Source organism: Aythya marila (genome assembly GCF_965140915.1).
Source record: "Aythya marila genome assembly, chromosome: 10".
NCBI lineage: Eukaryota > Metazoa > Chordata > Aves > Anseriformes > Anatidae > Aythya > Aythya marila.
Window position 1 is genome coordinate 9,950,179 of NC_139051.1, and position 17,699 is coordinate 9,967,877.

Sequence of the window (17,699 nt, forward strand, 5' to 3'; positions counted from 1 at the left end):
CAGAGCCTGGGGAGGCAACAGGGCCCTTTTGCCATTTGAACAGCAAAATCTAGGCATAAATGCCAATAGAAGAAACCCAAGATTACTCATATGGCACTTAAAGGCCATGTCTTGAAGCACCAGATCCAGCTTAACCAGCTCACTTTCACATCTGTGTGAGTCTTCAATAGCAGCAGAAGATTTATGGAGGCTTTGGCTGACGTCCCTTATTGCTTACCTTGATAAATTGATCCCAGGAACCTGCTTTTTTCCAGAGCAGTGATTTCTCCTTGAACCCACAACAATGGGTAATTGCACTCTGGGAGTTCTCATTTTAAACACTTTTCAAGGATCAAAATTAAACCCCATTGAAGAGCTAATAATCTCCCCTCGCGGCACCATCTGTGTTGATCAGTCACGTCTGCAGTTGAGAGGAAATCTGCAGGATGGTGCCGGATGGCGTTCCTTCCAGCACGGTGGGGAGCCCCACAAAGTTTCTGGCAACCCCTGGGATCCTGGGCTGGTGAATGGAGAACTAAGTTACTGAGTTGGCAAGGGGTCAAAGCTGGTTGAGCTTAAAGAGCAGGAACATTATGGACCTGTTGTTCCGCAACAAGCTGCCGTTACCAGTTAAAAAGGGACCCAGCAGTGCCTGAAAGCCTTCCAGACCGGTGCTAGATTGCAAAGAGGTTCTCCACTTGTGTTAATCAAGTGCACGGGTTGTTCTTGGAAGTGCTGCACAAACCAGGTAGCACATGGCAGGATGTAGTGAGGTGCAATTTCTTGAGGCACTATGGCATTACACAAGGAACAGTGTGCTAATGGTGAGGCACCGTGGTGCCAAACGACACGTGTTTTCTCCCAGTGAAAGAGGACAGAGAGGGGAAGCATGAGCACAGATCTGCTATGTCAGTGTGTTATTTAAGACAACCTGCCTTGCTCTGCATTCCCTTTAAGCCTTGTGGGGCTTGCTGTGTGAATGAGCGCTCGTGGGTCATTTGCAGCATGAGTTTTGTTCCACAGCCATGGCACTGCTTGTGTCCACTTGCTGCCAGTGCCCATCACCGCCTCCTCCTGCATGGCTTTGGAGAAGGTTGCCCTGCGTGAGGGAGGCTGGCGTTCTGCTGTAAATCTGTGAGGGTTTTCAGTACCCAGCGAGAGTGGAGGTGGACGGATCATGTTGTAGACAAATTCTGCAAAAGCTTCTTAGAGGAGGCTCTGGCAAGGCATGAAAGTCATCTCATTTGTCCCGGGGCTAGTCGGCCTCTGAGCAGAGTGCGAGTGCCGTCGTGTGGATTAACGTGGAGCTGCCTTCTGCCAAGTCAGCCGAGCTCTTGGTCTCTCCTTGGGCTGCTGCTGGCTCTCCCACGAGCTCATTCCCCTCCTTCACGTTAATTCCTTAAATTCAAATAGTTTAGGGACACTGTTTTTGTAAAGCCCAGAGGTGAGCTGTAATGGGATCAAAGCTGGCATCAGGTCAGGCTTGATTCTAGGTGTTGGAGAAGCAAGCGTGTCTTGTTGGACTAAAGGGAGGTAAAACACACTGCCTGCAGCAAATGGAGGAGTGCTGCTGGTGCAGCAGGCATGGGGTGTGCATCCCCTAAACCTAACCCTGCCCATACGCTATGTTTGTGTGTGTCTCGTGGCTTCAGTTGCAGATGTAGATGTGGTTGGCATGGAAGAAGTTTGACATGGACCAGATGCAGATCGTGCAGACGCTGCTGTGAATGACTGAAGTTTGTGCCTCCCACTCCTTCCCCTGCTGACGGCAGGATCCCACCCCTCCCTACGTTATGTTCTTTACCTCCCAACTTCATTGATATCTCAGGATGTTTTTTAAATCACAGTATTTAAGATCCACCCTATTCTGTCCATCCAGGCAGCTACTGCAGCTCCACAGCATCCTCCTGCCTGGGAACTGTGACTGCCACACAGCCCTCCAAACACCCACCCCGGTCCGTATAAAACATAGCTCCTGAGGTAATCTCCCTGGGGCTCTGCCCGGCTCCCAGCACCCTGGAAACACAGCGTTTTCGTCCTCTCACAAGCCCTCACTCCCCTGCCTTGCCCTGCCTGGTGTTGCCTGCCAGACCCGCATGCAATGCTTTCCCACCACTCCTGCAGGTCCACCAGGCACACTTCTCTTTCACAATTCCAATTCAAAGAAAAGTTTCCTCTTCCTGCTAACGGTATAAATCATCGCAGGTCTGCTCTCCCACCACCTGTAGGAAAAGGCTTTCCTTGGGACTGGGAGGAATGTGCCTTCCACTGAGGGGCTTGCCTTTATTCCTGATCTTTCAGAAGAGTTCAGAGGGGTCACCATCGTGGAGCTGATTAAGAAGGAAGGAAGCACCCTTGGGTTAACCATTTCGGGTGGCACGGACAAAGATGGAAAGCCAAGGGTCTCCAATCTGAGGCCAGGAGGACTGGCAGCAAGGTGAGAAACAGAAATGGGGCACAGAGAGCATGGGAAAGCTGGAGGGGAGTAGTTGCATGTTCTAGCTCCTGAACGAGTATGGTTATAATTAAAATAATTGGCACCCGGCTTCTTTTTTTTTTTTCACATCTCAGAATGCAAAGTTGTTGCTTCAGTAAGTCGAATGTCTTCTATTTTGAGTTATTTCCCATGCTCTGTGCAATTATGCTCTGAAATTTTCTGTAGGGATATTTGGGATTCTGTGAAATTAGGCAGCCTTGTCAGGAGAGCTGCATGGTACAATACATCTTGATCAAGCCAAGTGGTTTAATATTGTATCTGTTCTGAATACTGAGTGTGTAAGTAACATGACTGGCTCAGAAAAGGAAGGGGAGAAGAAAGGCTCCAAGAAGCAGATGAAGGGAAAGGGTAATTGAACAATTTTGTAGAAAACAGGCAAAAGGCAAGATGTTTTCTTTTCTCCTGTTGGATTTTTATTTCAGACAGCTCTTGGTAGGCTTCTCTTTGACCGATTGCTCTATGTGAACGGGAATTGAGCAACAAAAAGAGAGGTTGTGAATGCATGTACAGCGATTGTTACTGTATGTACAGCTCTGAACGCTTGCCAGTGGGAAAGATAGATCGCTTGGATTTTAGCATTTCTCTCTGGGAGCAGGCACATGCAATAAGACAGCTAAGATCAGCCCGATGCTGGTGGCTTGTTCACAAAATCTTGGCAGTTACCAAAGGTTCACCAGGCACGTTCAGCCTGAGCGTAACACTGTGTGTCCTACCACTGCTTTCTCTTTCCTTTTTGGCAGAAGTGACCAGCTGAACGTCGGGGATTACATCAAGTCGGTGAACGGCATTAACCTGACCAAGCTGCGGCACGACGAGATCATCAGCCTGCTGAAAAACGTGGGCGAAAGGGTAGTGCTAGAAGTAGAGTATGAGCTGCCGCCAGCCGGTGGGTGCCTCTGACGATGCTGCTCCCTTTTCTTGGCCACGCTTTGTCCCGGGGTGCAGATGGGCTTGCTCGTGCTTGAGCCATCGTGGCTGAGGCGATGTCCGGGGGCACTGTGATGTTCTGCCTTCATCTGCTCGCGGTGGATGTTGCAGAGCTGCGTGCGGTCAGAGCAGAGTGCTTTTTCCAGCACAGTGGGTGCCCGTTCATGCACACCGGCGGGAGATGGCTGATTAGATCTGTCTTGCCTCCGAGTGACTTGGTAGCACAGGCCAATCTGCCTCCTGATGCTCCTTCAGCTTGTTTTTCTTTTTCCCTTTTGGAGCGTGGCTACGGGAGATTTTACTCAGTTTTAAGCATATATTGCCAGATCCTCTTTTCTGAACTGCAGCAAGTGCAGTTACTCCTCAAGATGCTTTGAAATGTTTGGTGTTCTCAGAAGGGAAGCTGAAGCAATCTGCCTTCGAGCTAAGGGGCCCCTGGCAGAGGCTGGCAGGCCCAGATCTCATAAACAGGGCTTGTGACCTGATGTGGGAGACTGTGCTTTTGCCCTGGTTTCTTTGGTCTGATTGTAACAAATAAATACCTCAGTACAATTTTTCATCACAGTCATCACTGTGAAAATGATCTCCCTGGTTATTACTCACTCAGTTACTCAGAGGGTCAATCAGAGTATGACTGGGCAGAAGAAATAGAAAAACTAAAAATAAAAAAGGCAAAAGCACAACTAATGAAATCGAAACATTTTACCCCAGGTAGCAACCCATCTTAAACTTTATAGCTTTGCTGTAGCTGCTGCCTTTACATGAAAGATACTGAATATATAGATGACCATATAAAGCCCTAAGAAGTAAAAAACAAATCTGAATTATTTGAATCTCTTCTTCATCCCCTCTGTTTTGCTGGAAACGTTAGTTAGCTTTTGCATACAGCCCTGGTAAAAGTAAATAAATAAATAAATTTACCCAAACCCAAACCACAGATAAATTAAATAAATAAATACATAAATTTACCCAAACCACAGAACCCTATGGCTCAGTTTTTCCATGCAGAGATGGCAACTCTTAATAACCTTTCTGCGTAGCTGTGAGGCTGGCTATTAGGAATCTGATAAGCTGTCCTTAGCAGCTAAGGAGCAGTGCCAATACCGCATGGCTCAATCAATAGCAGCGACGCAAAATGTCTCCAGTTCTGAATGAGCAGGAAGAACCCACTGAAATAGTGACTTCTGACAGATGAGATTATTGATGTTGTTTATGACTCATCCAAACAAAGAAGCACTGCAGAGTACAGGGACTCGTCCGTTACTGCCTTGCTCCGGTTCATTGTTGGTTGCTCGTGTGCTTTTATCTGTGCTGAAGGTTTGCTCTTGCTGTGTGCACTCGCCTCTCTCTCCCCAGGCAAAAACCAGAAGGATAGTGCAATTCAATAGCTTGCGCTTGTGGCTTTCAGTTTTTCTCCCCAGTTTGTAATTTCCTGCTTTGGAAGAGACCTTGCGAGTCTAAGTCTAGTTTTCAGGCCACTGTGTCACATCATCGCTTTCATGAATAAAGCGAGCCCTGCATTAGCACCAGCTTAGGTTTCCCTGCTCCCACTGCTCTTACCAAAGGCTGCTGCAGAACTTCATGCTTGGCTGCTTAGGACAGAAATTGGACAGCTTCCTAACTCATTTGGGGACGCTTTATGCTCTTTTCTTGGTATGTATCACCCATCTGCCTGTGCCCCAAGCTTTTCCCTTCTGAAGTATTTTGAGGCTGCATCCCTGTCAGCATCCTGTGCAGGATGTGCGGGGGCTGCTTTGGGGGTTTATTTGGCCTTGTCCCCAGGGCTGCCTGCCTGCGAGGGGGTACCATGCCTCAGCTCTGCATCTTCTGGATTAGTTTAACCCTAACTGGGGCATGTTGCAAGTCCTTGGGGAGCTTGGCAGTGAGAATCGGTGTGGTTTGTGAGGACAGAGGGGAAAGTGGTTTCAAAAATCCCTTCCGAGCCAAAGGGAAAGGCTGGCTGGATGTGCTCGGGGTGTCTTTCACTCCAACTTGCCAGGCTGAAGTCGAGCTCCTGGTCTTTTCTCTCTTTTGAAGATTAGGAATTGATCTTTTTGGAGCAGACTAAGCTAAAATGCCTTGTACCATCAGAGAAGGCTGGGAAATTGTCTCATATTCACAGCAGTACTTCAATAAATCATTAAATAACAGGGGACGGCAAGAGACAGCAACAGTTTTCTTTCTTTTTCTCTTTACTTTTGTACATTAAACAGTACTGTGTATTTAACATAACATTACTGAATTGCCCTAGGATCAGTTTAAGGGATTCACTTAATCTTTTTTTAAAGTCAAAATGTGGGAGGAAAGGGAAAAAAACACTCAACCTTTTGCGCTGAGGATTTGGGATTTTCATTTTCTTTAAGGTCAGCCAGTGGCTGTCCTTACACTGCTGCTGCTGCTCTTTTTTTTTTTTTTTTTTTTAAAATAAGTTTCCATCTGCAGCAGAAGCTTCTGGCTTTTGAGTAATGCTGAACACATTAAAGCTGGTTGATAAACGAGAGGGTTTTACTTGAATGTCAGAGTATTATCCAAGACAAATTTGAGGTGAGATGTACAACACTGAACTGGTCCAGTCATCCCAAAACATGATGCTTGGCTCTAGTGAAGGTACATGTGTCTGGCTCGTACTTTTTTTGCCTCCAAACAGGCACAATACAATCTGGAGACAGGGATTTTTGTTTTAATGGTGTTATGTGATATTATTTTATAGAGTGGCATGGAAAAGACTTGTGTGGGATAACCAAGCTTCTCTCTCTTCCCTTAGTGCCGGAGAGTAGTGCTGGCATTATTCCCAAGACCATCGAGGTGTCCCTCTACAAGGAAGGCAACAGCTTTGGCTTTGTGCTACGAGGTTAGTGGCTTCTTCGGTGAGAAATGATGTGGGGACAAGCACTGGCAGAGGTGACATGGGAAGCAGGAAGAGAAAAGAAAGGTAGTGAATGTCATAAACCTCAGATGAGAAACAAAAGTGTGCCCTGGAGAGCATCTCGTGCAGCCTTCAAGGACTGCCGGCTGCCTAATCTAGGGCACTCTTTGCATTGCTTTCAAGCTGTGTCAGCTGTTGTGTGATAAACGTCTCTACTTTCGCAGCACTCTAATTCAGACTTCGAAACCTCCAGTGACTGACGGCTTTCCCGATTTGCTTACAGGGGGAGCCCATGAAGACTGGCACAAGTCCAGACCGCTGGTGCTCACTTACGTGAGGCCAGGTGGCCCAGCAGACAGGTAATGCTCCTCCAATATCTGCTTTCACAAGACAGACGGGCAGCTTTCACCACATTTTTGGACATGTGTCCTTCTTGTCCTCCTTGCTGGTGACACCCCAAGTTCTCTCTTGCTGTTGCTGTGGTGCTACAGAGGTGGTGTGGGGTCTGTGGTGTGCAGGCAGATTGGATCTGGTACTCATAGCATGGCCTATGAGCACCAGATACAGTGAGGTTTATGACCTAAACACCAGAAACTCCTCTTTCAGAGGCAGCCACCTAATTAACCCTGTGCAGATGAAGAGCTGCTGCTATATTAGAAAGCAGGAGGCAGCCTATCTATTCTCAGGCTGCTAATTTAATGTGATGGGCCTGACACTATAAATAACCCAAGCTATTGTCCCAGGGAGTGTTCAACTCTTACAGGATCAAAGTAATTTACTTTATATATAACCACACACACATATAAAAATATATAAATAATAAAAAAAAAGTAATTTTTGCCTGTTGGTTCCTACAGGGAAGGGTCTTTGAAAATTGGGGACAGGCTGCTGAGCGTTGATGGGATTCCTCTGCACAGCATGACCCACGCTGACGCCCTCAATATCCTGCGGCAGTGCAGCCAGGAGGCACTCTTCCAGATAGAGTATGATGTGACCATCATGGGTAAGGCCAAAATGGCTGGGGTGGCATTTTCTCTGACAGCCTGGAAAGTATGCAAGACTGGGGGCAGCAACTGGGATACTCAGTTTCAGCGCAAAAGTTGCTGAGCACTGTGCTGCCAGCATGGGCTAGGGGATAGAGTTCAAAGGCGGCTTAGTTGGAGGTATTTGAAATGTCCTTATCCAGTGACATGTCTCGACGGGAGTGTCGACTGATTTTAGAAGGGGAAAAGGAGGAATTTCTAATGTAGACAAAGAGGACATGGGAGAAGTCAGGGTTGAAGGGGATTGGAATGTTGGTACTCTGCCAGCCTTGCAAATACCGGTATTAAATGTGAGCAGGGCAATGAGCTGCAAGCAGGCATTGACTTGAAGTGGCAGTGGCTTTGGTTCTGAATTTTGACCCTGTTTAACTCTAGAGCTATTCCCTTTCTTAGAACTTTCAGTTCAGATCTGCTTCTGCAATAAACGAGGAGTGTCCAACTGATTGACCCCCAAAAGACAGAACTTACTGGAGGGCAGAGGATGGGTATTTCTAAAAATGATCTACACAGTAGATACCAACTTTGAGTGGTTTTTTTTTGTTTTTTTTTTTTTTTCCTTTCCATTTGATTTTCAGTTTGAAGCTCAGGGAAAGTATTTATTATTAGCTACTGTAAAGTCATTTTGAGCTGGCTTTGTGACACACAGCTGTTACTGCAGGGAGTGTTGTTAATGAGTTTAAGGTTACTACAGAATCTGAAGCTGTGCTGGCTCTGGAAGCTCACTGAGCTGTGCGTTTGATTTTGGTGTTGTATATGTGTCTCCAGAGGGGCTTCTGCTTGCACAGGAGCCACAAGCTGGACCAGTTTGAAGTCTCTTCTGCAAATCCCACAAACCAGTCCAGCACATCTGAGCCTGGGATCCAGCGAGAAATAGGAGTCAGATCAAGTTATTTCCTGATTTATCAGTGAGGAAGGAAATCAAAAGGATCTGTAGCTGAGAGAGTTTAATGCCACCCCACTGCCAAAAAAAGAGAGCTGAGAACACCAGAACTTGTTGCAAGAGGGTTGCTCCAGAATAAGCGAACTCCTTCTGCAACCCCTGAGGACTTTCTGCTTCCTTCTCTGTCTCCTTCCCACAAACTACCCTTCCATTCAGTACAAACTCCACAGGCATGGGCGTATGGAGCTGTGTCCCCTGGGGAGAGAGGCTGCCAGGAGCTGGGCAGCTGTGTCACACAGACACGCACCCTGCTGGGACAGCTGGAAGGAAAACTGGATGGCTCTGCAGTTACCTGCCTGCTGCCTGGCTTCTGCCATGTTACAGTAGCAGCTGCTCTTTAGAAGTTGGCTGGCATTCAAGAAAAAGAGGGAACTCTTAAATTACGGAAATCAGAAACTACCCAAACCGCATTGTCTACCTTTTTCAAAGATTTTGATTGTGGAAGCTTTGCAGAGGTCAGTAAGGGCTGTCCTGCCCAGGATGTGGGACAGGCAGAGCTGGGGAGGGATTTTGCACAGAGCTTTGCAGTCTGAACAGCAGCAAACATTTAGTGGTATGTAGGAAATGGGCTTTGGTAGGTTTGCTTGTTTGTATGGTCTCCTGGTGCAAATGTTGCAGCAAGTTGACTGTTTTAGATCCTGCCTTGGAGCAAAAGATAGTCATGAAAGTGTTCAGTATTTCTTGAGAAACTCTCGCACCTGAAGCTGAACACAAGCAATATCAGGTTCTGTGCAGTGCTTCTCCCTCTTGTGTTGCTATACAGTGGGCCATCAGTAGGTACATCCCAAGAAGGTATCAAACAAGCCCCTTTTCAGTTAATTTCTTCATAGACTGCTCCTCCCCATCCCCATAAAGGGGATGCTTTCTTTAAAGGCAAGATGATGCAGAACATGTAGCTTAAAACAATCTCTGCAGACAGTTTTGCCAAGGCAACGGCTAATAACTGCAGCAGGATGAGTGCCTCATCCCCAAATCACAAATATTACAGACATTCTCTTTAGCAACCAAGGGAAGATGATGAGAGAAGGGAAAAGCAGGTGCTGGAAGCAGTGTGGGGACACTAGGAGCCTGGAGGGAGCACCGCATTTAGCTGAACAGGTGAACAAGATGTGGTGGGTGCAGCAGGTGTCTGGGACCTGAGCTTTGAGGAGAGCTGAGGGAAAGCAGTACCTGGATCTGTGCATGCTAAGGGAGGCCGTGAGGATGCTGGGGACTTGCAGTTAAATGGGATAAAGAGACCACACAGTAAAACAGATCCTCTGCCCAGGGAGTGCCAACCAAGCCCTTAGTCGTACTAATGGTTTTTGGCATCCCTCCCTCACCCAGCCCACCGCCTCCCAAGGTGTGCTCCGTGATTTGGGGAGAAAAGTAACAACTCTGCTGGCAGTTTTTTAAAATGTGGTGGTAGGGCGAGGCTTCCCCCTTGGCAGCCCTGTTCCCATTTTGAAAACTAGCTCTTGCTGAAGGGGCTTGGGGAGCATGTGGCCACGCCGTTTGCTTGATTCATTGAAAGAGCCGGGGATGCCACCAGTGGAGAGGTGTGGGCAGACCCTAGAGGAGGGAAAGTTGTTTTGCCACATCTGTCCTTGGTGAGAGACCAAAGCTGCTGCAGGGGAGTGTTGAATCACGGCAGTCCCCAGCCGGCCATGCAGTTTCCCAGCCCAAATTGTGTGCTGAGGATGAGCTGCGTGGAGCTCTCGGTGTGAGGGCTGCAGCAGCTGCTCGCCACCGCCGCCAAGCATCCCCCGGCTGCTGGCTTCCACCAGGGAGGCCAGCGTAGGACAGGGCTGCAGCAGGCTTGCAGTCAAATTGGCTGAGATTTCTCAAGGCCACTGAAGGAATTAAATTAATTTCCATTTAAAAGGAGCGCAAACTGGGCACGCACCTCCCTTGGGCATGGGGAAAGTCTCTGCCTTTTGCTGATGCCAGATAAACATTGCAATAAACAGATGCTTTCCTGTGGCGACGCTCTATCTTGTGGGCCTTTTTAAAAAAGGGTAAAAATAACACGCACAAAAAATCCAACAAATAAACTGATCAGCCAGAAACTGGTGGCATTTGAATAGTTATTCTGTAAATAAGCTGTGTGTGCCGTGACACGAGGCACTGGGCTGCAAGCCGGGAGGGTTGAGTCATGGAGGGGGAAGCTCTCTGCTAGAGATGATGAACGAGCAGAGATTTGCTGGGTCCTCTCCTTCCTCTCTAATTATTTCCTTAAAAATAAGCTTTTGAGAGAACGAGCACTAAGAAAACAGCTGCTGATCCCCAGCCTTTAATCGGTGGAGAAACCAGCTCTCCTGTACCTTCAGCACTGGGGTGTCTGACTGCCTGGAGCAGGCTCTGCCTCCCTTGTGTCCACCATGATAAGGATGAGGACTCCTCAAGCGTATGGGTGTGAGTGGGTTTTGCACAGCCCTTTGTGTCCTCCAGGGACCAGGGGTCAGCCAAGTGGACAGGGCAATGGGATTTGCTGTACTTGAGCAAGTTTTGATCATCTTTCCTCTTTCTGTTTTGTTGGAAAGGGTTAGGGTTCACTACGTCTGCAGTAAGTCACCTGGTGGGTGCTGAATTTCCCCCTGAGCGTTTTGAAATGGGTGGAATTTGGGTTCAGAAGGAGAGATGCAGGCAGGATTTGGGGGCAGATGTTAGCTGGGCTTCTGGGACTGACTTTGGACCAGAGCTGCTGATACTGAATTTTAACAGGGTCCTATGCAATTTATTTATCCTATTCATTTAATCAACGCCACCTAAAAGGAAAATGTCTTCAAAAAGGTGGAGGACAAAGGTTTACTTGATTACTAAAAACGTTTTTCTGAAGGTGGATGAGGATCGGGTACATGCTTTCACCTCTGCAGTGTCAGGAGGTGTAGGTCTTTATCCAGCAAAGAGGAATTAGGTGGGATCCCTTTCTGTTTCCCATTGAACAAGCTTTCTGGCTATCCACTAAAAACCATATGTTTACGAAAAGTTGCATGACAGTTGTGCCTCAGTTTCCCAATCTGTAAAACGGCGCAGATCATGGCTCGCCAAACACCTTCAAACCCTTCCATGACAGTGAGCACAGGCATGCAAAACAGCATCCACAGATGCAGGGGGAGGCTGTGGATGTGCCTGGTGGAGCAGGCACACCTCGTGGTGCCGAAGCAGCAAGGGAATTGCCTCCCTGCAGGAAGGTTGCTGCGGGGCCTGCCCTGTCCTCTCAGCATTTCTGTTCAAATTAGCTTGGGTGTTAATCATGCCTCACAAATATTGCTAAACTGCAGACTCCTGACCTTTGATTTGAGCCAAATCTTTCCCTGCAATAATTAATAGAGGCTTGGTTGGTATTTCCTCGACGAATACCTCTGTAAAATGTATTTGGAACAATCCTGGTCTATGCCACTGGAGGTGGGAGTTAAAGGGGCAGCAGGGTGGCCGTAGTGCACAGGGGTAGGAAAGACCATGGGCTGGAGGAATGACTGTGATTTCCTGGAGTGTTACTGAAAGCTGGGTCCTGCCATGCGAGAAGGTGCCCATGGCCCTTTCCTCTCACCACTGTGCTGAGACTTTCCTGGGAAACACTTGGCAAAGATGAAAAGCTTGGACAATGGTGAAACCGAGAGGAGCAGGTGTTTTTCTTGTGAAGAAACAGAGATCTAGCACCCCAATAAGCTGTTTCCGTGGCCATTTTTACTATCTCCCCTTTGGCTGGAGGAATATATACATGTGATGACTAAATCCCTTTTTGGAGCATATGTGCTGGACACTCATGGGCTGAAAAACTAACGTATAGCTGATGCTGTTGGAGGAGATCCTTGGTCTCTTGGTGCTTCATTTGCTAACGAAGCTTAAGTGCACCTTCCACAGGCTTTACCCGGGTTCTCTGTGCACCTGGGATTGAGCTGGGGCTGTGCTTTTTTCCAGGGCCCGCAGGTCTCTCTGATGGTCCTTTCCAGCAGAGAATAAGCAGTGTTTTATTTGAAGCCTTGCATAACCTTAAATGTGGCTTGGTCCTGCTCCTTCCTCCCCCAGGAAAAAGGGTGCTGTGAGTAGATCAGAGCCTGAACATCCCCTGGCTGATCCCTACACAAGGGAAAAATAAGTCTCCAGGGACGTAGCATCTTAACAAATCTCACGAAGGACCTTCCTGCAGCTTAGCTCCCAAGATCTGCATCAATGTTCCCATTTATCAAAGAACAAGAATGGGCCATGCATCACATTTTGGAGCCGAGTAGCATCAGCATTTTCAGTGGAGCATAGATTTGGAAGAGGAAAGCCTACCCATGAATAATTAAGGGCTGAGGAGGCATCAGGCTCTCCGAGGGCTCTACCAGCCACTCCTTGGAAGCAGATGCTAACAGGTGCAATTTTGTAGGAGTTTCATAGTCTCATTTACAGCATGCATTAAGCTTATTGCAGAAATGAATCGTTTAAACATGAGCTGCCCTTGTATTGTCTGATGGGGGAGAGAAGGCTTTTGTAAGCATGTGGGTAGGGAGCTCTGTGTCTCTGCTCCCAGAGCCACACTTGTGGAAATGAAACAAGCAGCTGCAGCGATATTCCTGAGCTGCTGCTAGAGTTGCTGGCTTGTGTTGGTGGTCAGCAGCATGCAAGACTTCTGAATACCTCAGAAAGCATAATCCTATTTCTTTGTGCCTTTTTTTGGGTTTGTTTGGGAAGAAACCTTAAACGGTGATGTCCTTCTGATTTTCTTTTGTGCTTTTCTTTTAAGTTGATGTGACTGCTGCATAGACTTTGAGCATTGTCTTCCTTGGTCTTGTTATTTAACCCAAAAAAAGAGAGGCAGGAGAGTTGTTTCCATGTGTGAATTGTTGTAATATCCTAGAATCACAGAATCGTAGAATGGTTTTGGTTGGAAGGGACCCCAGGGATCATCAGATTCCAACCACCCTGCTATGGGCAGGGACACCTTCCACCAGACCAGGTTGCTTAAAGCCCCATCCAGCCTGGCTTTAAATGCTTCCAGGGATGGGGAATCCACAGCTTCTTTGGTGCCTCACCACCCTCATAGTAAAGAATTTCTTCCTAATATCTAATCTAAATCTACCCTTATAGTTTAAAACCATTAATCCTTGCCCTATCACTACACTCCCTGACAAAGAGTCCCTGCCCAGATTTCCTGTAGGTCCTCTTTAGGTACTGGAAGGCTTTCTTTGCTAATTAACCATGCGATGCTAAGTTGTGGGGTTGTAGGAAGTCCCAACTACAGATTTACTTATGCTCAGGTCAGGTCAGCACAATTGTCCAATCTCCTGTCTGCTTCTGCATTTAGTGCAGGAAAAGTCTGTAGGAGAAGTGTCTTCAGATACCCTCTTGTTTTGCAGATACTGTAGCAAATGCTTCGGGTCCTCTACTGGTTGAAATAGCAAAGACTCCAGGATCTACATTGGGAATCACGCTGACGACAACCACGCATCGGAACAAGCAGGTCATTGTCATTGATAAGATCAAGCCAGCCAGTGTGGTGGACAGGTAAAGATCTGAACAGGCTGCTCTGCTTCTTTTCCCTTCTCCACTGATTTTTTTTGTCATCTTGTTAGTTACTTACCATACTTCCCTGCCTCTCCTTGAAATGGCCATGCCCACATGTTCTTATCACCAAGCATGCTAAAAATATCTGACCAGTGGACACTCCTCACCAGGAACAAATGTAATTCAGTGCATGTGAAAGCTGAGCTCTGTTTTAAAAACCTCAGGACTAATGCTCTGGAGCTGTGGAATGGCAGGAAATTTCTGGCTAGAGCCCTTTCTTGATGTGTAAGTCAGCTTATCACCCTAGTAGTCACATCACTGAACTGCTGGCTGGTAGCACCCACCGCACTGCTGGGTGAACACCCAGCCATCCAGAGCGGCTGCGACTGTGCACTAGTAAAAGCTTGAAACATCTTTCCCAAGACACCAGCAGCCTGACTTGACCATCTAAGTTGATGTTTTTGTCAACGCTTGAACCTAATGTTCAAATTGAAAGTCAAAAATGAGATATGGAAATAAATCATTTGAAGCAGAACAGCTGGATTTTGTATGTTTCTGCTTCTAGCCACAAGGACATGGATTTTGGCCACATATATAATTACCTCTCTTGCTGTTTCCTTTGCAGATGTGGCGCGTTGCATGTTGGTGACCATATTCTCTCCATTGATGGCACGAGCACAGAGCACTGCTCCTTATTAGAGGCAACTCAGCTTTTAGCTGCCACTTCAGAAAATGTCAAGCTGGAGATATTACCTGTTCACCAAAGCAGGCTGCCTTTGAAGCCTCTAGAAACAGGTATGTCCTCTTGGCAGACATTGTTGGTTGCCCTCAAAACTCACTTGAAGTTCCCACTGTGGTTCTCACTGCTTTTGAATGCTCACAACAGACTGTTTTGATGAAATGCACATGATTAGATGACGTTCCTCAAGGATTTGAATAAGAAAAAAAAAGATAACATCTATGCTTGAACGGAAAAATGGGAGTTGGGAATCCCAAGGTTTTGCAGTGCTGCCTCTTAGTACTTTGGATAAAGAGACTTTAGTGGAGAGGGAGGAAGACAACTTTGGTGCTGGCAAATGTATTTCCAAACCCAGCTTTCATTGACAGGTGCCTGGTAAGGCTTTGTACAGGACATGTCAGCAGCTAGGCAGGGTTCTGCTGGACTTCCTTAGGAAATAAAGCTGAAGCACAAGTGTTCATTTTTTGTCCCAGCCTGTTTGAATGACAGCTGTGTGCGAGCAGCCAGGGGCAAAGCAAAGGCATCCAGAGTGGCTGCTGTTTGTTATTTTTTTCTCTCTAAAGAAATACTAGAAAAAAATCTTGCTCATCAAACTGTAAATACCTGTAAATTTCAAATGTTAGGAGTCCTATGAGCATTCTTGTTGCTTACCTCTAGTTTTTTCTTCCATGTGGGAGGCTGAGTCAGGCTCTCATATATACATATTTGTGAAATCAGACTCACTATAAGATTTGTTGCAACTGCTGCCTGCAGTTTTGTTAGAATCTACATTGGGCCTCTCATAACTCAGCTGTTCCAGCTGGTTCAGTACCAGCCCCTTTTGCATCCATTTTGAGTCACTTCTCTCTTAGGAATGTGCATTTTAATAATCTTGGTGCACAGGAGCCCCAGGCCCAATTCGTTTCTCTATTCTCTTCTGGGGAAAAGAAGGTTTGGTGAAAGGAAAAAATTATCTCTGTTGTCTTCTTTAACGTGATACAGTGAAACATAAACTCTAATAACATCTTCATGTCTAGAAATAAATCTCTTACACGTCCAGTCCAATTTGTGCAGAATTAAAGCCATTTAACAAAGGGGACAGATGACTTGACCTTTGTGCCCAAGAAAAAATGGAAAGCTATAATCTTTTTTTCAGTGGCTGTTAAAATGAACTATTCTTCTTCTTCCATTAGTGCCCTGGTCCTAATCTCCTTTCAGAATATAGAATGAATATATGCATTCAGCAGCGGCTCAGGAGGAGGGAGATCTGTGGAAGGACAGATCTGTGTGCTCAGTGCATTTTTACCTGTACCTCCACACATCAGGCCAGTTTGCTGTGGCAGAAATTCAGCAGGCAAACTTGTGAGAATAATTGCAACACACCAGTATGAATAAATAAGGGGTGTAACAATCGTCTGCGCTTTTTGTTCAACTCTAACACATGAGGGATCAAAGGGGAGGATGCAGTTCATCGACATAGCTGTCAGGAGGCAGAAATGAGCACCAGTGCATGGGCTTAAACCTTCACCAGTGCTGATGGGGATGGAAAAGGCAGTGGGGACAGGAAAGAGAGCGCTTTGGACAAGAGGAGCAGCTCATGAAGCAGTGCTCTTCAGGGGTGTAACCAGCCAGAGCATTGTGCAGCCCATGGTGAGGAGCCAAGGAACCACACCAAAGCTGATGATCTGCATTAGGACCTAGGAGAGACTCTGCCTTCTGCTCCAGACACTGAAAGCCAACTCCACAGGCTGCTCTTTCTGACTTTAGGGAAACAAATGAGGGCAGTAAGGAAAGATGGGCCAGGCAAAAGCAAACTGTCTTGGTTGGCAGGAAAGTGAAGCCCAGAGAAAGCAGCTGAGGAGAGGAGATGATGCAGAGGTGTCCCTGCTTGGCACTTGCATTGCTGAGTCCATCCAGCGTGTGCATGCATGGGGCTTGTGATGTTTTTTAAATACAGCTTCTTGTGCAATGAAAATCTGGTTACTGAGGAAGTGGAGAGAGATCTGAAGCTGCAGCTTCCATGAAAAATTATGGTCCTTGTGGTCTAATGCTGAAGCACAGGATTTGTCAAACAGAGTTTGCTTTCTCTGCAGTGCTGGGGGCATTTGGAGAGTTTGTGGGAGGATTACGCCCTGCTCACAAGATCAGTGGGAGCGGATGGTGCCTGCGAGCAGCGCTGGGATGGGTGGCTTTCCTCAGGCACCGATGATGTGCAGAAAGCTTGGGGAAGGCTGTTGTAGGTTTTTATCCCATTATTGTCCCAAACCTCTTTTCTTCCCCCACTGCACTGACATCTGAGTTTCGTAGGCCTTTTTCTGTTGTGTCAGATGTGGGCTAAGAACTTAGAGACAAATGGGAGAGGTTTAATTACTATAAAAGGATTAAATGGTTTTGTATATACGCCCATAAGCTCTGTCACTTGTGTTCAAAGTATTTTATTTTATTAGGAATTCTGTTTTTGTCTAGATGCAGCCATACTTGCTCTTTGGATTTTTGTTTTTAAAAGCCTGCTGACTCTGAATTTCCTTTTGAATCCACAAAATTGAAACCCCAGAGCTGGAAATGGACATTTTAAGAGCTTTATAGAGTAGGTGCTAAACTCAGTAAATGTTTAGCAAATACTTTGAAATAGTAAGTATGTTGGTCAGAAAACCTGACCTAAAGGATTCAGATAAGAAAAATGGATTTTCAGTGTTAAAAGACGCTAACAGCTGACCTTTATAAGAGATCTTTGGGTGGACACACTGGATAAACTGAGTCCCTCTCCCAGGTATTGCACGCTCAGAAAGCTCTGGTAGTGCCAGCTCCGATGGGGGTCCCATCTGTGTGGAGAGCACAGAGCCCGGAGGAGGTCTCAGCTGGGAGAGTGCCAGTGGTTGCAAGGTTAAGAGCTGTGATGCTCTGCTGTGGGATGCTGTTCGTGCTCAGCTGAACAAAAGAGACACTTGCAGTCTTGCTCATTAGCTGGCGATTCCTCACAGAAGAAAATTGATCCAGACAGCGTGGTGCAGGGGTTCAGGAGAGAGAACTCATTGCTGCTGGGCAAGGCCAACTGAATCTGCCCTGTGCTGCCCAGGAGCAAAAGGAGCATCAGTGAGAGGAGAACAGGGACCTGTGCCTGGGGGTGTGTTTGAGGCACATCAGAGGGGATTTGTGGCATCGGGACCTGATGCTGCAAAGCTACAGTTCCTGGGACAAGGGATTTCTAGGCGATGGATGCCACACTGCAGCTAAAGCTGTTGTGTGGCCTTGAATAG

General features: G+C 46.9%; 1 protein-coding gene across 2 annotated transcripts in view; it reads left to right on the forward strand.

Moving 5' to 3' along the window:
• GRIP2 (glutamate receptor interacting protein 2) overlaps positions 1-17,699 on the forward strand; it is a 77,819-nt gene that overhangs the window by 21,683 nt on the left and 38,437 nt on the right. For both annotated transcript variants that reach the window (XM_082768241.1, XM_082768242.1), the window contains exons 3-9: positions 2,281-2,416; positions 3,217-3,362; positions 6,168-6,254; positions 6,553-6,628; positions 7,127-7,272; positions 13,577-13,724; positions 14,350-14,519. In XM_082768241.1, coding sequence (XP_082624367.1) covers positions 2,281-2,416; positions 3,217-3,362; positions 6,168-6,254; positions 6,553-6,628; positions 7,127-7,272; positions 13,577-13,724; positions 14,350-14,519 — 909 coding nt within the window. The remainder of the gene's footprint in view (positions 1-2,280; positions 2,417-3,216; positions 3,363-6,167; positions 6,255-6,552; positions 6,629-7,126; positions 7,273-13,576; positions 13,725-14,349; positions 14,520-17,699) is intronic.